This window comes from Rhamphochromis sp. 'chilingali' (genome assembly GCF_963969265.1).
Source record: "Rhamphochromis sp. 'chilingali' genome assembly, chromosome: 1".
NCBI lineage: Eukaryota > Metazoa > Chordata > Actinopteri > Cichliformes > Cichlidae > Rhamphochromis > Rhamphochromis sp. 'chilingali'.
Genome location: NC_137929.1, coordinates 56,484,342 through 56,511,559, shown reverse-complemented (window position 1 = coordinate 56,511,559; position 27,218 = coordinate 56,484,342). Strand labels below are relative to the sequence as shown.

The window sequence follows — 27,218 nt, the reverse complement described above, 5'->3', positions numbered from 1 at the left end:
TGAGACATATACTGTGTTGAAATCAGTGTTACGTTTTTTTTTTTTTTACAGCAGATGATTCACTTTATGACCTTTTACAGCACCTCTGGAACCTGTTGACCAGGCCTGGCCTCCACGACAATCCAAGGCTAATGTTTGTTTCTCCCTAAGAGTGCTTGTGAAGGATTCAGCACAGACAGCTAAGTGACGTTAGAGCAGACGCGCAGTGATTTGAGGACATTTTTAATGTTGAGCTTATTATTTGACTACTATTGAGCTCATAGTGATGAAATGAGTAAATGATCCTACTTAAGGAAAGTCACTGGAGTGTGGAATAATGGGATGATCCATGATTTGGGACAAATTATGGCAATAGTAGTGGTTTATTGATTTGGCAAGAAAAACTGCATACAACACTTGTCTCTGTGATGCTGAATACTTTATTACTCTTAAGATTGTGAGGTTTGATTTGACTTATAGATTTTGTTTTCCAGGCACTAATAGTGTGGATGCAGGCTCCAGGCGGAGCCATGAGTTAAGCAAACTTAATATGCAAAACACACTAAGGCTACGTTCACACTGCAGGCGAAAGCGCATCAAATCCGATTTTTTTGACCCTATGCGACCCATACCCGATCATGGTGTGACAGTGTGAACGGCACAAATCCGATATTTTCAAATCCGATCTGGGTCACTTTCATATGTGGTACTGAATCCGACACATATCCGATGTTTTAGAAAGCGACTGCTGTTTGAACGGTTATGTCGCATTAAATCCGTCTTTTACGTCACTGACACAAGACAGACGCCAATTATCAGCGCCCGAGAAGACATCGCGAACGCTTCCTGGCCATCCCGTGTAGATGTCAGTGAAACTGTTGGGAAGACAACGTTGGAGAAACGTGAATATTTTATTTATACTGTATAAACTGCAGATTCTGACAGAAATCTGCAACTATCCTTTGAAGCACCGCTCCTCTCTAAAACAGCAATAAGGATCATTATTAGGTTATCTACATTATTATGCAAATAACAAAATAACTTAAAGCAAAAATTGGGAAACGTGAAGTCCGAAGTCTTTATATTAAGGGCCATCAGTCAAACAATATTGTTTGCTCTGGGTCTAAACAGAGTGCGTTGTGTGTGAAGTCTTTTGCGCATGCAGGCCGCTTTGAGCGTTCACACTAGAGCACGTTTGCTGTCGCATTTTAGTTGTAGTGTGAACAAGCAGACAAAACAAATCGGATTTGATCAAAAAATCGGAATTGAGCATTAAGACCTGCAGTGTGAACGTAGCCTTACATCTTTCAACACAGGTTTACATGGCTGGAGCGGAATTACTACAGAGGAGAAGCGCTGATGTTGCCTGAGAAATTATCTAAGCTTTTTCTTTTGTTATTCTCCTAGTTTTGTTAAGTTGACTCATGGGAGAGACCATGTGTCAAAAGGAGGGATTCCAGAATTAACATAAAACAATGCTTTCTATGTTTTCCATGATATTTACAATTTTTTTGCTGACCCATAAGTGAAGGTCACTGAGCTAAAAGGAAAATGTGGATTGATGTTAGTTCCAAATGGTTAGATGTTTTTCCTTCTAGTAAGGAGATACAGGTGCAGCAGCCAGAGTATTGCTGGATGAAATTATCCCAAGGGTGGAATCTCCAGACTGAGACTCGGTGCTGATCAGAAATCTTCAGAGACCCAGCCAAAAGCAGGGACCATTCCTGGCATAGCTGGCAGCCCAAGCAGCGGATGAGGTCAAGGGTCGTACTGTTTGGTGCCCTACTAGTCATCATGAGAAGATTCCAGAACCACAACAATAACCATAAAGCTGCATTGGAATTAGTGATGTGTTGGTCGCGAACGAAATGGCTCTTAGAGCCGGCTCCTTATCGCGAGCCGTGGGTTGTTTTTTTTTTTTACCCTCTCTCTCGCACTTTTTTCCCGCTTCACTCCGCATGCGAGCCTTGTGCTTTGTACCGGGCAGAGGGGGGAGGGGCGTAGTTACACTCAGTAGCACAGGAACAGAGCAGGAGGGAGAGAGAGAAAGAGAGCCAGGGACAAAAACATCACATTAGAAAAGTATAGTAATCATCCACAACTATTTTCAGTTGCGGATGATAAAGGATTCAGAAAGTTTATTCATGCAGGTCCATATGACAGAGAATAGGCATCTTCTTTTTGTTTTCATATTTTAATTTATATTGTGTTGTGTTGTGGTTTGCAGTGTTTTGTGTTGTTTCACTTTAAATTTGTTTAAAAGGAAAAAGCTGAAAATTTAAATAGTTAAAAGTTGAAATGTGAATAGTTGATTTATTCATTACATTTTATGTGGAGTGAATAAATAAAAGTATATTTACGGTGGCCCCTAGAGACAAAGCACATACAAATTCCAAAACACGTACAAAAGACAACAGAAGTGCTCCAGGATGCTAGGGCGCAGTGTTGAGCTTTTGTTACCTGGTGACTACACAAGCCAGCAAGTACCAACGACCGGATTTGGTGTAGTAACAGGTAAATGAACTTTTTTTTTTTTTAATTATTTGAATACACACACACACACACACACACACACACACACACACACGAATATGAGTGCTTGTGTATAAATACACAAACAATACACACATGCTTTCAATTGTGTAATTTAAGTGATCTAGGTAGCTCTGTTTTGGAAGTTCAGTTAACTCTAGGAATGTGTTTTTGTCAGGGGTCATGTGCGGAGGCGAGGAAGGGATGACCCACACGCAGGACTCTTGGTGCAGAATGAGGTTTATTGAATATCGAGACAAAAGATGATAGGATGGCTGGCTGAACTTAACGGACTGGACTTAACATCATCAATGACACTACAGTGAACGAGTAGAAACTGAGGGCTTAAATACACAGACTGATGAGGATGATAATGAGAGACCGGTGAGTACACAGCTGAACATAATCTGGCTAATGACACAAGATGAGCTGACACAGGAAAAGCAGGAAGTGAGCACATGGAAGTGGCAAAATAAACTGAACATGAACAAAACTGAAAACACTGGGTCACCGACCCAGGAACCCTGACAGTACCCCCCCTCCAATGGCCGGCACCCGACGGCCAAAAGAGAAAAAAGATGCGACGGTTCAGGCGGGCGGCTGCGTGGAAGGCGGCGGCGGCCACTGAGCAGGTCCGGTGGGCGGCCGCGAGGAAGGCGCCGGCAATGACGTCCAGAAGATGGCTGGCGCGACGACGCGGCAGCCGCAGGACCAGGCGAAGCGGAAGCCCCTGGCTGGAGACAGGCCGGGCCAGCGGGCGCCGAAGCCCCTGGCTGGAGACAGGCCGGGCCAGCGGGCGCCGAAGCCCCTGGCTGAGAAGCAGGAGAGCTCACAGCTGGCTCTGGGTGCTGTGGCTGCAGGTCCGGGAACTGAACAGGATGGTGGACGGGCGACTGGGAGACAGGGGGCGACTGGAGTGAAAGCTGAACAGCAGGTGAGGGAACTGGCTGGAGTGAAAGCTGAACAGCAGGTGAGGGAACTGGCTGGAGTGAAAGCTGAACAGCAGGTGAGGGAACTGGCTGGAGTGAAAGCTGAACAGCAGGTGAGGGAACTGGCTGGAGTGAAAGCTGAACAGCAGGTGAGGGAACTGGCTGGAGTGAAAGCTGAACAGCAGGTGAGGGAACTGGCTGGAGTGAAAGCTGAACAGCAGGTGAGGGAACTGGCTGGAGTGAAAGCTGAACAGCAGGTGAGGGAACTGGCTGGAGTGAAAGCTGAACAGCAGGTGAGGGAACTGGCTGGAGTGAAAGCTGAACAGCAGGTGAGGGAACTGGCTGGAGTGAAAGCTGAACAGCAGGTGAGGGAACTGGCTGGAGTGGAGATGCTAAGGGAGGAACAGAGGTAGGCGAGGCTGACGACGGAGCTGAGGTTGGTGTGGCTGATGGCTGAGCTACAGCCTGGGCTAGTAAAGCTGGTGCCTGAGCAGGGGACACCTCAGCTAGCCTAACCAGGGATAAAGCTAGTGCGTGAAAGGCTGGATCAGGTGGTGGATGAAGTGGTGGACTGATTAGCTCTTCCAAGCCTCTAGGGGGGTCAAGCTGGGTTCTGGCTGCCCTCAGCCTGGGCGCTGGGACAGGCACGCAAGGTGGCTGGACACCTGTCACCCCCACCCGTGAAACAGGAGCGGGTGTGGAGGTAGACTGGGTCGCAGCTGCCCTCCTCCTGGGAGCTGGCACTGGTGTGGGTGTAGGCTGGGCCCTAGTCATCTGAGGAGGTGAAACGGCTGAAGAGGAAGGCCGAATCTGGGCCGCTGCGCTGGTAGGAAAAGGCTGAGTGATGGGTGTGGAAACGGTGACTGGGTGTGTGATACTGGAAGGTTTCTCTGGGATTATTCTGGTCCTCCTGCCACCACTATTTACAGTCTTTAATTGAACGGTCGTCGAGGGTGTTGAAGTGCGGATATTGTCCTTAATAAATCCCAGCTCAGAGGGAGCAGAGCTGAAAAATTCTTCCCAGTCTACATCCTCCTCCAGGAGGGAAACACCCCACGGATCAGAGTTAAGTTTGTTATTTGTTTTAAGTGAAGAGTCGAATGTGGAGGGTGGAAGACAGTCACTGGAACTCACCATCTGAAAACAGTCCATGTTATGGCGGCGTGTGCGCCGCCTTCTCCGGGAAGAGGCAGCGGGCGGGGTACACAGCCGAGCCTCTGGCACGGGAGCCTCCATAGAGCCGAGGTGCGAGGCGGAGCCGCCGTGCCATGGCGAGGTTGAAGGTCCGGTGAGTAAAACGGCTGGCGGGCGAGCGAGGAATGGAGCAGCGGGAGAGCGAGCAGCCGAAGCTTGGCCTGTGACGCCCACTCTCCGCGGCGAATGCTCCGATGCAGGTGAGGCAGCAGGTGGAGGACCTCGGCGTCTCCAAGGCCCGCCCAGAGCCAGACGAGTCCCCTCAAAGAAGTGCTCCCTCTCTGAGAAGAGCCGCTGTTTCCACCTGAGCTTCTCCGCCCAAATGGAGAGCGCTGCGTCCTGCCGCTCGAAAAGGTCCGAGTCCGCTGGGTCAAAAGCGTGTCTTCTTGGCACGGGTCATGTCATTCTGTCAGGGGTCGTGTGCGGAGGCGAGGAAGGGATGACCCACACGCAGGACTCTTGGTGCAGAATGAGGTTTATTGAATATGTAGACAAAAGATGATAGGATGGATGGCTGGCTGGCTGGCTGGCTGGCTGAACTTAACGGACTGGTAGACAGGCTGGCTGACTAGACTGAACTGAACTGAACACACGACAGGAACAACATCATCAATGACACGACAGTGAACGAGTAGAAACAGAGGGCTTAAATACACAGACTGATGAGGATGATAATGAGAGACCGGTGAGTACACAGCTGAACATAATCTGGCTAATGACACAAGACGAGCTGACACAGGAAAAGCAGGAAGTGAGCACATGGAAGTGGCAAAATAAACTGAACATGAACAAAACTGAAAACACTGGGTCACCGACCCAGGAACCCTGACAGTTTTGGAGTTTGTACGTGCTTTGGAATTTGTACGTGCTTTATCTCTAGGGGCCACCACATATATTTATATATAAAAATATATAAATAAAACCACTTTTTTTACATTAGTAATTCTTTTTGTGCATAATTTTATTTTATTGTTAATAATAAATTAATTAAAGCAACAAAACAACATGAAGAGCCGGTTCGGAGCCGAAAGAGCCGGTTCTCTAAAAAGAGCCGGAAATCCCATCACTAATTGGAATGAGAGCTGTGGCACGGGGCTTTGCAGAGGTCATCAAGAGGAGATTGTGGACAACAGAATGGGCATCTGAAGGATGAGGGGAGACAGTAGAGGAGACATAAATGCAGATAATTTGCCAAGTGGCTTGTTCCTCCCACAGGAAGAAAGCCTGAAGTGAGGTGATGGGGGTTGACAAAGGCCATAAAAAGGAAGTGCTGAGGCCTAAAGCTTTCTTTCACAGACCTTCAGAGTAAAACATGAAATTCACAAACACAACTCAGGGACGTAAACAGAGCACTGGGGGAGGATACAGGTAGGTATACAAAACAATAAACACAATATCAAAACCCCTAAGAACCAGAAGACAAGGATTAATCCAAAACATAAGTTTTATTGAATTGATTGAATACTAATGCTAAACAAAAAACGCTGGGTCTGATGACCCAGGACCATGACACAATATAGCTCAAGTTTAGTCACTCTAAACTTGACTTCTTCAGTCTGACTGAAGAAGTCAATTGGATGAGTGACAAAACGTTTTTCCCACAAAACGCTACGTCCAGATGAACAGAATCAACTTTTGGAGACTATTTTAAACAAGTGTGTTTTTAAACGGGATTTGAACGATTGAATTGATTCCGAAGTAAGGATTTTGACTTGGAGATTATTCCAGAGTCCAGGGGCAATGATGGTAAATGCACGGTCACCTCTGGTTTTTAAAGAGAGTTAAGAGATATTTTGTAAGATTGTTAAAGTAAGATCAAAATAACACATACTGGATTTCAGTGCAAATGTCTTGGCTTTTATTGTGGTCACTTGAATAAACTCTTATTTTATTCCATCATATAAACTAGACCTGACCTGATTTACAGTCTTCAAGATGAAGCTTGAGAATGCCCTTGTTGTGCAGTTGCACCCAGTAGTAAAACTCATCTGGCATTGCATGGATTCTACTATTATAGGGTACATTATCATAGTAGTGGTTAGTCAGGGGAAAGAGCTTATATGGATGATTACTAAATGGCCAGAATCCATAAAGATGAACAGTTTCACATAATTCCAAAGCCAGACTAATCATATATGCTCCAGTGCTAGGCCGATGTCCATTTACCCCCTGAGATTTCCAGAATTTGTCCATACTTTGTAAGTACTGAGGGTTTGTGAAGATTGGTTGGATAGGAATTTCCATGTCCTCAATGGCATACACAGCCCGCTGACACACTGCACGAGTACCACCAAAAGAGAAGCAAGGAAAGAGGAGCAGGGAGTTGCCATACTGGTGGAGACTGTCTACAAATGCCCGTCGACGTGCCATCAGTGACCCATACCTGCAAAATAATATATTAGTTAAAGAAACAACACAAAACTAACAGGTCACTTCAATGTTAGAGTCACTCTTGTCTCACTTCTTTGTTAAGATGCTTGGATTTGCTGTCACAAGGTTAGTCTTCATGCCAACATCACTCTTAAATTCATCTTCCAGAGGAGGAAGGTTGCACCTGAAAAAAACAACAAAATATTACTTACAGAGAGAAGAGTCCTCATCATGATTTTTGTTCTTGACATCTTTCTCACCTAATAACAAAATCAGCTGAATCAATCGTTTTCCCACAGCCGCTGTTTGTCAGAATCCCACTGCTCCCAACAACTGAACAAGTGTCCCATCTCTTTTTTGAGAAAGGATTCTCCTGGAATTGACACCAACAGATTATAAATTAAAAAAGAGCAAAATTAAACAGTTTGAAATGTACTTTGTGTGAAAGACAAGTGCTCACTGAATTTAATGGAAGATGGCAAACATGTAGGAAGAGGTCAGTGATAAGGTTATCACGTTAAAACTTTTAGGGAAATGTATAGACCTGTTTAATCCGATTGCCTTTAAAACATTAGAACTGGATTATCAGTTACTTGGAATTGAAATCTTTCATGATATCATTATATATGTGATATTACATATACAGTGGTTAGTTCTAGTTACTGTGCAAACCCTTTTGTTATTGAAAACAATGGATTCATGAGGTCCCTGTTATCAAAATCTGTTTTGAAAGTCAGTCCCTTTTTAAGTCCAAGTGAATCGTTGGCCCAGTATTTGTGAATCTCTCCTAGAATAGAAGGAGACAATAAGTGTAGGGCATACTTGAAAGTTGAAGTTTAAAATGATAGATAAAACAAGAAGCACTCTGACACCACAAACCAAGGCAACCTACCTTCTGGGCAGTGTTTACTTTCAACAGAATAGTACTGGATATTGTATATATTAGTTTTGTTTTGTTTGTTTTGTACTGCAGTAAAACTTAGATTAGGATTACATGACAGATGTTTATGTGGATTTTATTTTTACACAAACATTATTTAAGAGTAGGTAAATCGATAATAAACTGGTAATGTAAATATCTGTATAATAAATTGAGCTTGTTAAATATTATTGTGCCACAGTAAATTTCTAAATACGTCAGCTAATTCTTTACATTCTTTCTGTTAAAGATTTTAGGTCAATTTGAAAGAGAAGCAGATGTGAAATGTAAAGGTTAGGTCAAATGATATTTGGAAACTATAATCCCCATATACCAATGTCACTTCCTAAATGTTGCAAGTGCAAACACAAGCAGTTAGTTTTCAAGAAGAAATCCACTTTATACAAGTTTGACCTTATTTGAGCTTGAAGAAGGAGTCAAAGGTCCAAACTAATGTGAACCTTAGTGAAACCCCCATATAATTCCTTACATGGGGCGATCGTGGCTCAAGAGTTGGCAGTTCGTCTTGTAATCGGAAGGTTGCCGGTTCGAGCCCCGGCTCAGACAGTGTCGGTCGTTGTGTCCTTGGGCAAGACACTTCACCTGTTGCCTACTGGTGGTGGTCAGAGGGCGCCAGTGTCCGGCAGCCTCGCCTCTGTCAGTGTGCCCCAGGGTGGCTGTGGTTACAATGTAGCTTGCCAACACGAGTGTGTGAATGGGTGGATGACTGAACGTGTAAAGCGCTTTGGGGTCCTTAGGGACTGAGTAAAGTACTATACAAATACAGGCCATACAATTGACCTTCAAGGAATGTGACTTTTTAAATCTTTATACCTAAGCTTCCCCAGGCTGCATGTCAAGTGTCCTTGGGCAAGATAATAACCCCAAATCTCCCTCCGATGCGTTGAATGGAGTGTGACTGTTTGTGAATGTACTGTGTGCACTTGCGTTTAGAAGTGCTTGCATGAGTGGGTGTGAATGAGGCATGTTGTATACAGTGCTTTGAGTACTTCGGGAGAGTAGAAAAGCGCTATATAAGAATCAGTCCATTTACAAATATTAAAATGTATTACAATTAAATATGCTATAAAGTTATAGCAGTGTTACATTTCGCACAGCCTGATAACTAAATTTCAAAATTAAGCTGATGCCTGCTCTATAAATTAGCTAGTGAGTGTAAGAGGCAGAACTCAGGATGAAACAAGGAGCATCCACAAATGTATTAATGAATTTATAGATGAATTGCTGCAAAAGTACTCTAGGCAGCTAATTTCAGAAGACACACACAAAGAATTATATTTGATTTAATCCATTAAGGGTAAAGGTCCCTATTTATCAAAGATTTAACATGTGACTAGACATGTGATGTCAAAACATAGGGTTATCATGTTAGAACATTTGATGAATAACGAAGACCTGAAATATGCAGCAATGTTGTTTTAGTTTGTAGTAGTTCATTCATAAACAACAAATTTCAAGATCTGTTCCCGTGTTTAAGAAAAACATACTTTTATTAAGATATTGAAAAGCTCTGGAGTCACAGGGATGACAGTTCTGTCCTTGTCAAAAACAATCTTAGATCCCACCGGAGTGTTTTCCTGAGTGACAATGGCATTGTTGGATCCATTGCAATTAATCCTCAGCTGTAATCTTGTGGAAAAAAAGACAAAAATATAAATAAATAAAGTTAGCTTTAGTGTTAAGTGGACAGATTTGCAATTTCTAGAGTTAGAGTCCATCTGTTTTGTCATTGTCATTTCTGCTAGTTCTGTATAAAAAGCTTTTGTTTTATTTAAAACACTATAATCATTACAGTTTCATATCAATTTCCAAAGAAGGTTGTTAGAAATGTAAATTAGGCTTACTGTAAGAGTAAAACACTTTGGAGAACAAAAATTGTAATAATGTAGTATTTGAATAGGCTTCAGTGGTTTTAGCCAAAACAGTTATGTTGTTTTAGGAAACTGAAAATAAAAGCCATTCAACCACAGGCAGGTACTGATACAGCACACATTTACATGTATGACAGACAACAACCTTTCTTTTGTCTTTATATTTTATATTAACTTATCTATTGTTGTACATTATATTTACAGTTAGTTTTTTTTGTTTCATTTTTTCTTTTGACTAATATTGACTCAAATCTTCCAAACATTATATACACACAACCAGTTGTTCAGTTAATCAAAAATAATTTAACATTTGATTGACAACCAGTTTCACACCCTCTGAATTCATGAAAAATTAAAAAGTACTAATTTCAGAAGCTAACTCAAAGTGTTTGTATTTTATTTTATATCTTTTTTGCTGTCATTTCAAAATGTCAGTGCAAGTAAAGGAGGCCATTGTTTAGCTGAAAAAGAGAGAGTAAAACCTTCAGGCATGTACTAATCAATAGACTGGTTCATTCATTAAAAGAATAAATCCAGTGAAAATCAATGTCACTGCCAGTCATTTATCCATCTCTGGGCCTAATAAAAATAATCTTATACTCCTTGAACTCGTTGCTTTTTTTCAGCAATAGTAGGGTCATTATGCTAATTACAGACAGGGCAAATCCAAATATCGGCAAATAACACAGAAATTACTAAAAAAAAAAAAAAACTATAAAAAGAATCGAAATGCCTGATAAATATTCTGTTGTCTGTAGAGCACCATCAAACTCATTACTCTCTCTTCTTTCAACCATCCTTCATCTTCTTGGGGCTGCTGCTGTGTGGGATTACTGTAACGACCCTAATGTCACTGAAAATATTTCACTGAAAAAAATCAGGAACAGTTGGAGTTCTTTCGTTTGAACAAATAGTTCAGGAGTTAATAGAGTTACAGATATTGAAAAAAATCCAAAAAGCTGTTGTCTGACACCAGCAACAGGTTAGACTTTAGAAAGTTAGCACAAGATCTCATTTAAAGACCTTTAGAAGTAATCCTGCTTTGTCTGCATCTCAGGCTTAATCTCAGGTGGTTCCAATAATCTACCATTTTATGTGGTGTTTGCTTGTACTCACATACTAGCTTTAGGCAGTCTGTGCCAAAGTGAGTTAAAATGTATTGATGTATTTTAGGTTGATTCTGATAATAGTTGCCATTGTTGTACTTAAATTTGTAAAAATTCTTTTTCTAATCCTTCCCTGCGCATCTAGGAGGCGGGGGAGGCAATTAGCTATAGTGTTTAACTACAGATATCCTATGTGAAGGTTCGGTTCTTTATTTAGTAAGGATGTTTACTTCTTGCCATTTATGACCTCACCTGTCTTTGTATATGGCGGACCGTTAAAGGAATTAAGCCATATACAGGGTGAGGGGAGATGACCCTTTTTATGACCAACAGGAATTCTCACACACACACACACAGTGCCTTAGTTTTATGACGCATAATGGGTGTTTTTGTCGCTGAATAAAAGGCGGCAAGGGGACACTGGGAGTTTGAGTTGTCTGAGGTCGAGTGCAGAGGTTCTGCTCTGAGGTTCCGAGCCAGCTTCCCTTCCACCGCAAGTTAAAAAAAAAGAAGCAGCGAGGACTGCTAGAGCAGACACAACACATGCTCAATCATCCATGTAAGGCAGCGGTCCCCAACCCCCGGGCCACGGACCGGTACCAGTCCGTGAGTCATTTGGTACCGGGCTGCAAGAGTTGAGACTCGGGTGTGAAATGTACGGTTTTCACGGTTTTTAGCGTTATTTTGTTATCGTTTTTTTCGTTAACTCGGTTTTCCTGGGTCTTTTCACGCGTGTTATGAATAAATCTTTTTTTCGGTACCGGTACTAGTTTTATTTTGTTGTATTTATCCGCGACACCTTAGATCATAGGTGTCAAACTCTGGCCCACAGGCCAAATTTGGCCCGCAGCCTAATTACATTTGGCCCGCAAAGCCATACCAAATTACTATTAGAGCTGGCCTACTGGTATTATACAGCTAATATATATATTGTTTAGTATTAAGCTTTGCTTGTTCCATATTCAGTTTTTCAGCAAAATGTGTTTGAGTCCATAAGAAAAGATTCATTCTTATATCTGGAGGAAGTTGTTTTTTTCAATAAATATTAATGTTAGCCCGCGACTTTGTTCCAGTTTAGAAATTTGTCCCACTGTGTATTTGAGTTTGACACCCCTGCTTTAGAGGCTGGTCCGTGAAAATATTGTCGGTCCGTGTCCGCAAAAAAGGGACCGCTGCTGTAAGGAACTTGCAGAAAGCCAATTCTGTTTTGTTTTCAGGAAGAGAAATGTTTTGTTACCCATCCAAGTGACTTTATTCTCTTCAATTTTTCGGGAACTAAAAAGGTTTAAGTGAGTATCATTCATGCACAATAGTTTGATCAAAAAAGAATAATGATAAATATAAGCAAAACGTGACTATGGTAAGTTTTTTGTTGAAAACAATGTTTCAGTGTCCAGGTGTTTCCTTCACAAACATTTTTAATTTTTAATTTTCTTTTTTTCCAGAAATTCAAATGAAAATAAAAAATAATTATATCAGAATATTAGAAGGCTTTAAGGGTATGATCTTACCTGAATCTGTGGCAATTCTCTTCATGCTTTTTCCATGTTTGATTGTAGAGCTTTTTTACTTTATCGATGGCTTCCCTGTAATGCACAAGCATTCAGGTACACATTTAGAAGTATCACCCATTCAGGGCTGACATGAATTAATCTTAGCATAAACAATGTACTTTCTTAAGAAACAGTTTTTGCTCTTACTTGCAGCCTTTACAAAGTTCAGAGGGCTTTGGGGCATCTCTTTGAGGAGACGGTCGGTGAAATTCCACATAACTGTGACAAATAAAAGAGACAGATTTGTGCAGATAAAATAGTTACCCTTTCTTGAACCCATTTTTTTCTTAGTTTCCTTGCTTTTGTTTACATATGTTGTAATTTGTAATATTAATTAATATTGTGCCATGCGCTTGTGAAGTGGCTGTTTGGTGCATGTTTTTACATGTAAAGGAAGCACGCAAAACATGCAGTTATCCTAATTGGGCATTCATAAAGTCAGCAAAGATGCACAGAAAAGAAGATCAGACACCAGCGAGGGAGGATAGGAAGGACAGACGCAACAACATTGTCATCCCCTATGTAGCCGGTGTTTCAGAAAAACTCAGGAGAGTTTTCTCCGAGCATGACATCCCAGTGCATTTCAGACCCAGCAACACGCTCAGACAGAAACTGGTTCACCCGAAAGACAAAAATCCAAAAATCCAAAACACAAACTTAACAACGTGGTGTATGCTGTACAGTGCAGCGAGGAATGCCCAGACCTCTACATCGGAGAGACCAAACAGCCACTTCACAACCGCATGGCACAACACAGAAGAGCCACCTCCACAGGACAAGACTCAGCAGTCCATCTGCATCTTAAGGATAAAGGACACTCTTTCGAGGATGCCAATGTTCACATTTTGGACAGAGAGGACAGATGGTTTGAAAGAGGAGTGAAAGAAGCCATCTATGTCCACTGTGAGCGACCATCTTTGAACAGAGGCGGGGGTTTACGACACCAACTCTCTGCCATCTATAATCCAGTTTTGAGATCCCTCCCCAGACGCCTTAACGCCCACTCACATCCTGGGCCATCTGACCTCAGGAATTCGCATGATAAGGTGGGGCCAGGTTTCACAATGAGCTCACCTGAAACTCTGGCTGATTGGGACCCACACCCAGTTTCACACCTTGGCTCCAGAATACCATACATTCTTATTTTTATCCTGAGGATAAAATGACTCCTAAGCTCAAATGTGCGTTTGAATTGGATTTTTTCTTCTATGTGCCTTTTTTTCATGCATAAGTGTTAGTTCTTCTTGGATTGTTCCAGGAAGGGTTATCTTTTTGTCAATAAAATCCATGTTAATGATTGAAACCATGTCTCATGTCTTATAAGTAAAATAAACATGTAAAAAGTGTTCATACACAACATATGATCAAGAATTAACATAATCTTGATGTAATTATAATCAGGGGTTTTGTTTAACAAGGGTTCTTTGGATGTTTTGTTACAGATAAAACCAACAATCTTACAGGGAGCACTCTTAATTCAAATTGGAAGTCCAGTAAATATTCACGAAATCTGTGTTAGATTACGCTTAGAAACTAAATTTATATGTGATATTATCTAGAATCAAGAGTAAATCATAATTTTAAATCCAATATCTAGTTTTTTGACAAGTTTTTCACACGTTTTGAAAGAGAAATCAAATTATTTTTGTCGTATACTGTAGTATTACATCAAATATAATTGGATAAACAACTTTGTTTTTTACATCAAATAACAGTGGTGTAAATAACATTAACTGTATATTACTGTAAATTTAAGCATTATTATTCATATTGATGCATTCATTGACCTTGTTTATAGGCAATTTCATTGTTTGATCACATTAAAATATTCCTAATTTGATGTTTAAAAGCATTTGTAAAAGGCATAATCCCATCTAAAATTAGGGCAACAAGTTATTTTCTGTTATATTACGGTATTATTTTGGCAACCCAGCTGCTGGAATATTACTGGTTTTTAGGATGTTTTTTTAACAGTGTGAATGACACGTAGGCACAAACACTGACAATAACAATCTCTTTCGCATAGATGATATAGTTTGCCCGGCACAAAGAGAGCTGCTACAAATGTCCTTTAAAGAGCGACTTTTACTGTTATACTTTCAGTACATTTCAGAGCCTGCATTTCTTCACTTTGTTTACCTGAGCAAAGAAGTGAAATCAGTACTTCAACACATGTGTACTTCTGCTTAAAATAAGTGTGTGTGTATTTCTGCAACTGCTGTCTTGCATTTGCAATTTACATCTTCCCTGTTTCAGAATTATTATTACTATTTTTACTTTTTTGTAGTTTCACAGTGTCATAAGCCTCCTTTGTTCAAAATACTTTGACTAGTGACCTCTTGCCTTTATCTGTAAAATGCAAAGGTAGATACTCACCTGTCCTCGAACATGTACCAGATAAGAGTGGTCAGCAGACTCCCCAAAGAGAGAAGATTGATCATAATCGAGAGCTTTTTCCTCATGTCGCTCTAGTGCTTCGCCTTTCTTAACACTTCGTTTTAACTCAGCTTTTTTTAATGTACTTTTACCTCATATGTTGATACAGCTGTCTGCCCGGTTTAACTGTCTGGTAGTTTATGATTCATAAAATGAGTAGGCTTCCTCAGTTAATTATTACTATAGGAGAAGAAGAAGTCCCTTGGATGGGTGACAAAATATTTCTCCCAATAAAAATGTCACGTCCAGATGAACAGATCAACTTTTGGGGATTTTCTTACCTGGATAACTGAGCATGCATCAAGACATAAACACCCTCAGGTCATTGATACAAAGATGTTTTTAGGACAAGGCCTACGTTTTTAAACCGAGTTTCCTCTATGGATGCTTTCAGACCATGCATGTTTGCCAATTCATGAGCTCATGAAATGAACTATGATTTTGTTTATTCTGGAAATCAATCATTTTCTATTCATTTTATTCTGGGTGTACTGACAAATATCAGTGAATGTTCAATAATATCCAATACAGGAAACTATTGTAGAATCTACCTTACAATATAAAGCATCTTGATGCAATTGTTGAATTGAATTGAATTATTGGTTAATTGGGTGAGTACAATTTTTCTAAATAAAAAAAGAGTAACAAAACGAGGCTTGACCGCATGTTCCACTGTATCCATGGAAATATTATACTTCCTGTTTCTCATTCATGACATCCAAAACAAGTTTTTAAAGCCAAAAACTTTTAATATTCAACCTCATGATATTAATTGTGGAGTATATTTTATTAAATTCTTAAATTAAGTTCCTGTATCAAATGACATCAGGCAGTGTGTCATTTTCTAATAATAAAGAAGTATAATAGAATATATAATATAAGTAGTAAACAATAATTCAGAAAATGGGTGACCTAAACGGTGGCCATTCCAATAGTAAAGTCTGGAAAACATGGAAAAACTTTCCATTTTTGTTTTTAGCAAGGTACAGACATTCATTCATTCATTCCTTGCAGTAAAGCCCAATGCTTGTTTGTTTGCACTTACAAACTCCGATGTGGCACACTCATAGGTACAGCCTGGCCAGTGCTCAGTATATGGTTTTTTTTAGAGAGTCACAAATATGCAACAGTGGCAGCTGTTAAAAGTTTTACAGTTTTACTGCTGCTTGGGATTGTTAAATTTTGTTTGGTAGTGCTTCTCCGACTTTCCGAAACAGAAATTAGAGTTGAGAGAGTGCTCCAGTTGGAAATTCAGATTTCATCTGCAATGTGCTATGATATTAATATTTCTTAATATGTTGTAATGAATCTCTTGACAGTTAGTAAGTTATATAACAAACATCCCACGTTCTATTGAGAGGGGCCCTGGGTTCCTGTTGTTACTACTGATACTCCCTTTTTGACGCTTATGATATAAAATATGCATTAAACTACGCTATATGGAAATAAACCACACACAAGCAGGTCAATTATAAAGTTACCTCCACTTCAGTAAATGATTGGTTCCAAAACACAAAAGAAAATAAGTAAAATTAATAAAGTTTGTTAAACTGTTAAACTTGTAAAGGTATTTACCTCGACAGAACCAAATAATCAAATAATATTGTGGGCCCACACGCACTCTCACCAACACACACACACCTTAACTGCTACAGTCTTTCTGTTAACAAACACCTCATTGCAGGCCTGAGTCGTGGCTCGGGTGCGTTGGGACCTAAAACAACATGGCCGCTTCACTTGTTGCCAAGCACTAAAATAAAAAGCACGTGAACACAACAGTACTCACGCCTCCAGGCAGTTCAAGGGGATAGCTGGGGAAACTGGGTCAAGGCCACCAGCCGAGCACGGCAGCAGCACTCACAGTTGCATATCCATGTGTTCCCGTGTGAACATGAAAGTTCAGCACAGCAGCAGAAGGGACCTCTCTGACACGCCAGCAAGACGTCCGTCTCCTCCGACAAACTGAAAATCAGTTTGTCGCCCTTCTATGAACTCTCCGTCCACACGACACTGTTGTTCATCTCTCGTCTCTCTCTGCCTGCCGAGTGCACACGGCTCCCCACTTACTCCCACCCCCTCTACCTGAGACTACTTCAGGGTTCACTGGAGCTGCAGTACATATCAATAACATTTAAAAAAATAATGACATACACCTCAAAAATACAAATAAAAAGGCTGTGCATTTAACTGACACACATCAGATACCTTACAGGAATTTGTATACATTTTTGAACACGGTGGACATTTGAATTTAACTAAAAATATATGAAAAAAAACTATTTAAATAAATGAGCTATTTATATAGCCAGGGCTACAGTTATGTTTGAAGTTTTTTTCTGAATTCTAAGTTTCCTGTTATAAATGTAGCTACATTTATTGATGCATGCTCAGTCATCCAGGTAAGTAAATACCTAAAAGGTTGATTTTGTTCATCTGCACGTAGCGTTTTCAGTGGGAGAAACGTTTCGTCACTCAAGTGACTTCTTCTATCTCATCTGACTACAGGTTTCCCCAACCTTATAAACAGTACATTTGCACAATGACTGAAACCAGCCCACTTCAGTGAGACTGAAGAAGTCACTTGGATAAGTGACGAAATGTTTCTCCCACTGAAAACGTTACGTCCAGATGAACACAATCAACCTTTTGGGGTAGCTATATGTACATTGTGAATGTAGGCTGCTGCCATGCATTGTTCTAAAACAAATGATGCAAAGTTAGAGCTAATCAGTCTGTAGAGGCGTTCATAAACTTAATAAGTTCTTTTCTTTGTTTATTGAGGCAGTTAAGACAAAAAGACTTAAATCCAAATGGACACTTATTTTTATGGATTTTGTAGTTACATGTTAAATTTAGCCAAGATTTTTAATGGTTTTACAAATCTTTTATTTTGCAGGTCTTCTTTCAGCCAACTGATTACAGTGTACATAGTTGATCTTAAAAGTGAACCACACCTCTCTCTATTCTATGCAGCTCTTATCTTTTCTTTTATGTTCAATTTTATTATGTTCCCCTTCCAACCTTATTATTCCCTTGCATTTCTATCTCACCTTCCAGCCATTTCACTGTCTTGCAGTCACATGAATGTGACTCAGAATGGCAGACAGAACCAAAATTGTTGAAAATGAAAGGCAGCATCATGAGCACCAGCTTACTAAGCTATAAACTGATGCAGGAAGTCTGACAGTTATACTGATGTTATCGGTTATTTTCAACCAGCCAGAGAGACTCACCACACAAAGTTTAAATGAAACTTTTATAGACAAGTATTTACATATCAGTTTGATCAGAACAGCCTGCACTTTCCTGCAAAAGTGCAGGGTGTAGCAGTCTGCTGAGTGGTGCTGGAGGTGGTTTCTATCCTTTTTCTGGTTGGAAAAGAAGAACTGTGGAAACTTATTTAAAAAAAAAAAAAAAAGCCTTTTTCTTCATGTTTCGAAGAGTTTTTGGAGTATTTAAGACATCCTTAAAACAACGGTAGGTGTTTCCAAATGGCCTTCTGCAGCCTGTTAAAAACTTTGGTCTACTTTATATATCACATCTTTTTGTATTGTGCCCTTACTTTTGATCAGTCTAAGGTACTTCCCCTTGAGACTAAAGGGTTGCAATACAGCAAAATACTGAAGGCTGAGATCTGTTCTCTCAGTGACTTTCAGCTTTATTAAACGTTAAATTTAATCTCATGTATACAGGTTTTAAATTCAGGTTCTGTTGTTTACTTAGAATACAAAGTGTGTGTGTGTGTGTGTGTGTGTGTGTGTGTGTGTGTGTGTGTGTGTGTGTGTGTGTGTGTATACACATGCATATCTGTTATTAACCTCTGTCTCTCTTCCACAACACGTCTTTACACTGTCTTCCTTCTCTCACCCCAACCGGTTGCAGCAGATGGCCCCGCCCCTCCCTGAGCCTGGTTCTGCTGGAGGTTTCTTCCTGTTAAAAGGGATTTTTTCCTTCCCACTGTCGCCAAAGTGCTGCTCATAGGGGGTCATATGATTGTTGGGTCTTTCTTGTTTGATGGAACCACTTCATAAGGAAAAGGCTGCGGTTCAGTCTTTGCCAGATTGTTTTATTCTAGTCCTTACCCTGTGAGTGTCACAAAGGACCAGAAGCCTATACTAAAACTGGGCTCAAGTGCTGGACCAAGTGAAGAGATGGTTGAGTTAGTTTTACACAATGCTTTTATTTTTGCAACAATGGGAATGTGGAAAAAAGTTTAGTGTGAACACAGAATAAAATCATGCTTGGCACGAGGTTCGTGTCTAGGAAAACTAGTGTGGAGCTCTGAGGCAGGGACAGGGCATGTTTGGTAACAAGTGTGGTGGCACTGAGGAGAAAGAGCAAAGGGAGTTTGTGTATTATAGAACTCCTACAGGTGTACATTTAACTGAGAGGTAAGGCGTACGTTCCAGGTGGAGTCAGTGGTGATTTGAGGAGAGAAGGTGTCGGAGTAGCAAGCAGAGCCAAAGAGTGGAGCTGTGACGAGAGAATTGAAGCACAAGAGAACAAGGTAAGTACATAGACTTGAGACTGAGGCATGAGTGCCTGTTACCAACATGGGTTAGTTGATGAACTGGCAGTGACAAGACAGCAACACTGGTCTTAAATATCTGTAGCAGATTGTTCCAGATTAGCTCCAGATAAGGTGAAGACAGTTCCTCCCTGGGACAGGCAGAGGAGAACTGACCTGGACTGTGACAGGGTGAAAAATATTAACATGCTTGCAATCTTGCATTCAGGATTTCCTTGGAAGATCCAATGACGCACATCACTATTTGCAGTTTTTTCATTTAGAGCTGTAAAATATCTCCACAACAGGTTACAACATGAAACAAAACAGACAACACAGAGCAACACTTTGTGCTTTGTTGTTTTGGGCATGCTGGCAGCTTCTTGCATTCTGGACTTTCACCTTTCTGCACTCGTCCCTGGCTGAAGAATTCCAAACTGTTATTACTGCTATAGTTTTTATATAATTTATTTAAATATGTAATATTAACTGATGATGGCAGATGCAGCTCCCCAAACGTCAGCACTAAATTCATTTTTCATCTTAAATCTGCTTCTGCTGCCTGTTCCTACCTCATTTCTGTCACCCACAAGCCTGCATCTTGAGTGCTGCAGTGCTTTCTAAAGTGTCGTTGGTTGTAAAATTTGGAGTAGAGGTCTTTCTCTCCACAAAGGTTTGCTTTGTTGACCATTTCTGTGTATTTTTCTCTCCTTTTTTCATCTTTTTGATCACTGCCTCGTATTAAAAGTATATTTCCTCATGTATTGCAACCAAAGAATCTTTTCTCATATTAATGATGAGGGGGGAAACCAGGCACGTGCAGAGGGGGAGGGGGCTAGAGGGGCTTGAGCACCCGCCCCTTTCCTGATGGGTTCCCAAAGTGCCCTTTTGTTGAGGCAACTTTTTTTTTAAAAAAATTATTATTATTATTTTTTTAATGTGTGTGTGCGGAGTCCTGTCTGTGCCCCTCAACAATAATATTTAACTATTAATCACAGTTTTGCTAAATAAAAGGATCTGCTTGCATCAGTCACATGATCACATTTAACCAATGATCGCCCTTGACGGCAGAACGCGCTGGTTACGAGCCTGGAACGAGCTCACAAAGAGCACGCGCATTTTTTGCGGTCCGGAGCTGTAGGAGAAACACAAGTTAACTCAGAGACACAGACTGATGCCACAAAACCAGTAAGTAGGTGTACAGCGCACACTGTAGTGTGTAGCACACAGGAGTATTAGCTTATTACGTACACGTTGGTAAGCTGTCTTGTTGCAACTGACGAACTGAAACAAACGAGCGTGCTGTGTGTGCAACAGCGCGACAAACATTACCTGTCCTTTTATTAACTGCACATGTAGTGCTGGTCATAGCTGCTGGCTACCTGTGTAAGGCTGTCATGGGTCTGTAGCTCTGTCACCGTTTTAGGGAACATATTTAGTTTTAAAGTAAGTTTCTGGGCATTTCCTGCCTTTCTGGAGGGATTATATTTCACTAAAAACGATCTAATATGCATGTCCACATAATAATTATTATAATTATAATATTTTAAAAAACACACGCTGTATTTTAAAGAACATACATTAAGAAGCAGATTATATTAGATTTATATTTTAAATAAGACAAAATTTGGATTTTCCAGCAGTAAAATAATTGTATCTCTACAGTTTAAACATGTAATAAGCTTTGCCCCTGCACAGAGTGGATAGTGAAACAAATGGAATCATCATAAATACATTATTTCATATTTATTACTTCCCCCTCCTCATTGCTTTATTATTGTAGCTCTAGTAATAAATAATAATGTAAGGATTCTGGATCAGCACAGTGATGCCCATAGTATATACAGTATTCTGAAGAAGGTCTAAAATGTCACTGTGTGCGCGTGCATGTGTGTGTTTTATTTAGATGGATTTTTAAAAAAAATATTACTCATGATATAACATTGTCCAGACATGGCTGGTAAGGACATGAGGAGGAAACAGTAGGAGCTGTGTGAGGCTACTAAAGGCAGGGCTATAACATTTTTCTGTCATCATTTTATTATAGATTAAGTGCAAGAGTTGTTAGGTGTGGATAATTAGATTATAGTTTATTGCAATAGCAAGTTGTGCCTTGTTCTCAGATAGACAGCAAGTGGAGAGTGATATATGAAATGATGGGATGGAAGGAAGAAGAGAAGCAAAGAGTGATTCACAGGCACAGCCTAAATTATTTCTCACAGTTTTTTGTTGCCTTATGGTTCCAAGCGCTGTCACCAATCTTTGCATTTTGTTATTATCTCATGACACTTGTTTAATCAGCTACCATCTCTCCTGTGGACTTTTTAATGTCTACAGTCTCAGATCAACACAGCCCTGCCCTCCAGCACTATCAGCAGCAGGAGCAGCAGCAACCCCTCAACAGCAACATTGTACCCATCAGGTAAAACACCGGCTACGTTTGCTTTGCCTTGTTGCCCATATTAGATTCTTGATGAATGTGTGTTGTTGTTATTCAGCCTGGCTCAATGTGCCCCTTTTTAACTTTAAGCACCTGCCCCTTTAAACCTCTCTGCACGGCCCTGGGGGAAACCACAAACTAACACCCTGTAACAGAGGAAGGAGGAGGAGGTTCGTGTGTTATGTGAGTGAACTTATGCAAGAAGAATTAATTCAGCATCAACAAAAGACAGAATGGAGAAATCATTTCTTCTGCTTTGTAAGTATACTGTAATGGGTTTCATCTTTGAAAAGGCCTAAAGATGCCACTTCTTTTGTTTCTCCACATAAATATCGAGTTTGTGTAGAAGACAACAAAGAGAGAATCACTTCCTGCTTTTTCTGCTTATTCTGCACGAGTCTGTAGCTCGATCAAGCTGTGTAAAACCTCTAAACCAACCTCTGTTTCATTTCTCTTTAGTTCTGATCTCACTGCTGAGCTACACCACAAACCAAGGTCGGTAACCTTCTCTTGTCCTATTTTAAACCTGAAATAAACGACACATTTTAAAGATTAAAATTTATTGACTCTCGTGAATATGAATGAATATTTTCAACCCAAAAGTTCTGTTAAAGTTTGATCACGATGAAGGTGCTGTTGTTTGACATAGTTAATGATGATCACCAGGAATGTTATTTCAGCCCTAAGTGTTTATGAAAAATATAATCAAATCAAATCAAATCACTTTTATTGTCACATCACATGTGCAGGTACACTGGCACAGCACATGCGAGTGAAATTCTTGTGTGCGAGCCCCACAAGCAACAGAGATATGCAAAACACAACAACACAAACGAGCAAAATACAAGAATGGCTAATCTGAAACTAATAAATATATGTACAATATATAATAGTGTATGCATTTCTGGATGTGTATACTAAATGTTTTTCTACGTGTGTGTGTGTGTGTGTGTGTGTGTGTGTGTGTGTGTGTGTGTGTGTGTGTGTGTGTGTATACACATTTTTACAAATTAAATAGTAAAAAAATAAATAAATAAATAAAAAATAAAATAAAATATATAAAAATATATAAAAATATACAGAGTTGAATATGTGCAAAACAGTGGCGTTACTGTACAGTGTGTAGTGCATAATGTTGAAGTTCCAGTAGTGAAGCTGAGGTGTCTATGACGTGTTCAGCAGTCTGATGGCCTGGTGGAAGAAGCTGTCTCTCAGTCTGCTGGTACGGGACCGGATGCTGCAGAACCTCCTTCCTGATGGAAGCAGTCTGAACAGTTTATGGCTGGGGTGACTGGAGTCCTTGATGATCCTCCCCGCTTTCCTCAGGCAGCGCTTCCTGTAGATGTCTTGGAGGGAGGGAAGCTCACCTCCAATTATCCGTTCAGAGCACCGCACTACTCGCTGGAGAGCTTTGCAGTTGTAGGCGGTGCTGTTGCCATACCAGGTGGTGATGCATCCAGTGAGGATGCTCTCAATGGCACAGTGATAGAAGGTCCTGAGGATGCGGGGGCTCATGCCGAATCTTTTCAGTCTCCTGAGAAAGAAGAGGCGCTGCTGCGCCTTCTTCACTGTTTTGTTTGTGTGTACTGACCACGTAAGATCCTCAGCCAGATGTACACCACTTGGCGTCTGTCAGACAGGAAGCTAAGGATCCAGCTGCAGAGGGAGCTGCTCAGTCCTAGATCCTGCAGTTTCCTGTCCAGCTTCGAGGGAACGATGGTATTGAATGCTGAGCTGTAATCTACAAACAGCATTCTCACATACGTGTCTCTCTTCTCCAGGTGTGACAGGGCAGTATGTAGTGTCAGGGCTATGGCATCATCAGTGGACCTGTTGTGGCGGTATGCAAACTGTAGAGGGTCCAGTGAGTCGGGTAGTGCAGAGCAGATGAAGTCCCTGACCAGCTTCTCGAAGCATTTGCTCACGATGGGGGTCAGGGCTACAGGTCGCCCTATAATATAAATATAAATATACTAATATCGATTTTCATCACAGCTCTTCTGACTGTGAGTCCCAGCAGCTCTCAGATGTTTGGGGGAGACTTTGTGTCTCTGAGCTGTGAGGAGGACGACAGCTCTGCTGGATGGACTCTGAGGAGAAACACAAGCAGAGAAATCAGAGCTGAGTGTGAGGAGTGGGGAGCAGCAGCTGATTCTTCCTGTAACATTAGCAGTGTCCTCCCGTGGGACAGTGGAGTTTACTGGTGTGAGTCCAGAGAGGGTCCCATCAGTAACATGGTTAACCTGACAGTCACTGGTAAGCTGAGTGTGTGGAGTTAGTGTTGATGAAGCTGTGTGTAAATGGATGAAATGCTGTAGTTTGTCTCTGTGTTGAGGTGGATCAGTGATCCTGCAGAGTCCTGTCCTCCCTGTGATGGAGGGAGATGATGTCACTCTGCTCTGCGAAGAAAAGAATTCCTTCAGCCTCCCGGCTGCTTTCTTTAAAGATGGCTCCCTTATCGGCAACGAGATGACAGGTCACATGACCATCCAGCATGTTTCCAGGTCTGATGAAGGCCTCTACAAGTGTGACATCAGCGGTCATGGAGAGTCTCCATCCAGCTGGATCACTGTCACAGGTGAGGAGCTTCACTCACATTTTACCATTTCACCTACAAATTCACCTGAACAGGTGGGATTCTCTCTGCAGATAGGCCTGCAAACACAATCCTACACCCATCCTCAGCACCACCTCCTGACCCCACCTCCCTCAACCTTGTGTTCAGCGTTGTCTCTCACCTGGTGGTAATTTGTCCATACTTCATCTCCACTCTGCTCATGGTGTCTTTATATCGACACAGAGCCAAAGGTAACACTCCGAGTCTCCTCTGATTTTTTTCATCAGTTTCTTTTGTTTCTATTAGAAATGGCTCATCTTACCTCCTCTCTATGCTAGCATCCCTGCCGACCCAAGCTGAGCAGAGACAGACTGAGGACTTTGATAACATCGTGGAGGTGACCACTGAGCATCACTTCTGAGTTGCACAGTAAGAGTTCCTGTTCATTCAGTCAGAAGGTGGATGTCACATCACCGTGGTTAACCAATGAAATCTGCAATACACTGTTTACTAATGCAAACATTTTGTTTGTTTTATCAGCGCTGCCAAGTGATTTAAAAGCAGTATGCACTGTTTCCTACTCTTCAGTCAAATGTCTTATGCTAAGTTCAGAAGAAGTTCTTCACTGGTGCAGGTGTTGCATTTTGCTTCCCACACATTTCCTTGCTTTGCTGTCAATAAAAAAACAGCAACAGATATTTGCTCAATAAAATAACAGTATTTATTTGTTTTTGTTTTTTATTTTAAGGGTTTCACTTCACAAATAGTGTAGCTCTGTCTGGAGCCACACTTTCAGCTCATGAATGGACTCCAGTAAAGTGCAGAGCCAAAGCCCCTTTATCTGATGACACAAAGAAACTTGTTGTCAGCATCTACAGTGATTTTTACCACTAGCAGAGAACTTGATTAAGATTATGACTGTTGTCGGTCATTGAAAAATGCACCTGTTTTTTTAAGTATATACAGTTTATACAGTTTTGTTCCTGTATTTGGCTTTTTTAATGACAGTTAGCAGTGGGTGTTCTGTTTATTCTTTACTGGGTTTTTTTTCAGCCTGACAGTAAAAGAAACTAACAGGTCTGTAGCCCAGTTTCCTGTTTTCTGGTAAAAAGGCTTTAACCAACACGGCTGACGTCTCACTGCAGGACATTTAAGACGTGCATGCACACAAGTCCACACACCACACACGTTGCTTATATGAGTGCACATTTGAATATTCTACAAACTGAAATCCATATTTCCTATTTGCAGCTTTTGACAAGCCACATAGTTGAGACAGCAAACATGTCAAAAAAGGTTCTCTGGTCAGATTTAACGTCTTGACCTTGCAAAATGCTGCCTACAAATTATTGACTCAGGTGGTCTGAATACAAATGCAGAAACATTTTTCAGATTCTTATATGTAAAAAAACAACAACTGAACTCTATGTACTATTTTTTCTTCCACTGCAGAATTATGGGCCAATTGTCTAAGGAGCTTGGAAAGAAAACCGTCTGGACTTCTTCTACGATGACCTGGATGACTGAGAACCTTCACAGACCCCCCCCCCCCCCCCCCCCCACCCCCCTGACACTTACTAATTCTCATCCTCCCTCTTGATCATAGAGGCTCAGGGTGTTGGAGATTATGCCATGGTCAGGGTCGGAATCCTCATCCACGCGTCCAGTAAGAGTCCCAGACTAGACCCTCCTTTCCCACATTTACCTAAGACTGATATACAAAACACAATATACAAACTAACTGAGAAAAGACAATCATGTACAGGGTTGTTTGTACACATGATATTAATCAACAATGTATTTCATTCTAACTGCTTTTTTATTTCTAATTGTGGTTGCTTTACTGTACAAATTCTCCTTAAAAAAATGTTCAACATTAAAGACTTTATAAATCTTGTTTAATAAATGTGATATTTTTCCACACTGGTCGATGTTCTTTTTCTAAAAACTTATTACAATATTTTAATAAGATTTGTTAAAGTTGCCTTTTGGTTTATACATAAAGGCAATAGCCAAAACACATCAAGGGTAAAATTTAAACAGGTCCACTTAGAAGAAATTTCTTGAAGCACAAGTCAAGAAAAAAAATAAAATGAGGAGAAGCTCCCATTTCCCCCTTTTCTGTTTCACATCTTGACTGAACAATTTTACAGATAATACATCTCAACACATCTTGATAATTTGTTTTAGAGTTTTACAGGCTCACTTTCTTCCCCTCTTTTATTCAACTCCCCCTATTTTTTATTCCTCGGACAGAGAATTAAACACCAGCTTGATGTGCTTGCATGGAGTCAGGACCATTCTCATACACATGTGAAGGTGGTTATTGTTGAGCTTGAAACAATATTTAATTTTTAGTATTTCCATTACTGAGAAAACTGTTTCACTGTTGCGTGTGGAGGTCAGACCTGGGAAACCGTGTCGGGTATTAAAATTGCTTTGAAATAGTTGTATCTGCTTGGACACCAGCCAGTTGCATCTGCGGTGTCATCATTTACCCATGAAATCCTCTATTTTTGCTTTTCACTTTCCTTTTTGCAGAATACCCTTTCTTCATTATTTTTCAGTCTTTTCTCAGCTTTCTCTGATGCAGTTGTTTGTATCTTTGCATGTGTACTGCAACTTGCCTCCAACTCTCATCTGTCTGCACTCTGGAGTTGCAGTGTTTACTAGGGATCCTCTGGCCAATCCAAATATTGATATCATGCTGGTATGAATGCTGCCCCTGTAATTCAGATGCACTGCTGTAAAATTCTCTTCTGTGACATTACTAGCTTATTTGAAGACATAAAAGTCGATGAAAA

The 27,218-nt window shown here is 40.8% G+C and overlaps 3 protein-coding genes across 9 annotated transcripts in view; 1 reads left to right on the top strand and 2 right to left on the bottom strand.

Annotated features, from left to right (window-relative positions):
• The window catches only part of LOC308406696 (low affinity immunoglobulin gamma Fc region receptor III-A-like), a 125,536-nt gene extending 99,563 nt beyond the window's left edge, over window positions 1-25,973 (top strand). The window contains exons 1-9 of one of the 5 annotated variants that reach the window (XM_080897864.1): window positions 20,459-20,605; window positions 21,755-21,839; window positions 22,013-22,040; window positions 22,317-22,352; window positions 23,853-24,113; window positions 24,193-24,435; window positions 24,507-24,665; window positions 24,753-24,843; window positions 25,867-25,973. In XM_080897864.1, coding sequence (XP_080753990.1) covers window positions 20,592-20,605; window positions 21,755-21,839; window positions 22,013-22,040; window positions 22,317-22,352; window positions 23,853-24,113; window positions 24,193-24,435; window positions 24,507-24,665; window positions 24,753-24,835 — 909 coding nt within the window. In that variant the 5' untranslated portion in view covers window positions 20,459-20,591 and the 3' untranslated portion in view covers window positions 24,836-24,843; window positions 25,867-25,973. Of the gene's footprint in view, window positions 1-20,458; window positions 20,606-21,754; window positions 21,840-21,947; window positions 22,116-22,316; window positions 22,353-23,852; window positions 24,114-24,192; window positions 24,436-24,506; window positions 24,666-24,752; window positions 24,844-25,866 lie in introns of those variants that run through there. The other 4 variants (XM_080897866.1, XM_080897867.1, XM_080897865.1 and 1 more) reach the window with 4 other exon arrangements.
• On the bottom strand, window positions 3,100-5,948 carry LOC308409148 (uncharacterized protein; the record flags this gene model as incomplete). The annotated part of the gene is made up of 4 exons (XM_080901711.1): window positions 3,100-3,319; window positions 3,406-4,475; window positions 4,575-4,999; window positions 5,933-5,948. The coding sequence occupies 4 exons, from the start codon at window positions 5,946-5,948 to the stop codon at window positions 3,100-3,102; spliced, it is 1,731 nt and encodes a 576-aa protein (XP_080757837.1).
• Window positions 5,092-16,992, bottom strand: LOC308406663 (alpha-2,8-sialyltransferase 8F-like). Of its 3 annotated transcripts, none has more exons than XM_080897800.1 (7): window positions 14,851-16,992; window positions 12,622-12,693; window positions 12,433-12,507; window positions 9,432-9,573; window positions 7,265-7,377; window positions 7,096-7,188; window positions 5,092-7,017 (listed from the first exon to the last, which is right to left on the bottom strand). In XM_080897800.1, exons 1-7 carry the CDS (start codon window positions 14,934-14,936, stop codon window positions 6,540-6,542), a joined length of 1,059 nt encoding a protein of 352 aa, XP_080753926.1. In that variant the 5' UTR covers window positions 14,937-16,992; the 3' UTR covers window positions 5,092-6,539. The 3 variants fall into 3 exon arrangements, with proteins under 3 accessions (XP_080753926.1, XP_080753925.1, XP_080753924.1); XM_080897799.1 differs by having other exon boundaries at window positions 16,585-16,990; XM_080897798.1 differs by having other exon boundaries at window positions 16,772-16,990.
• Window positions 25,974-27,218: the final 1,245 nt, after the last annotated feature.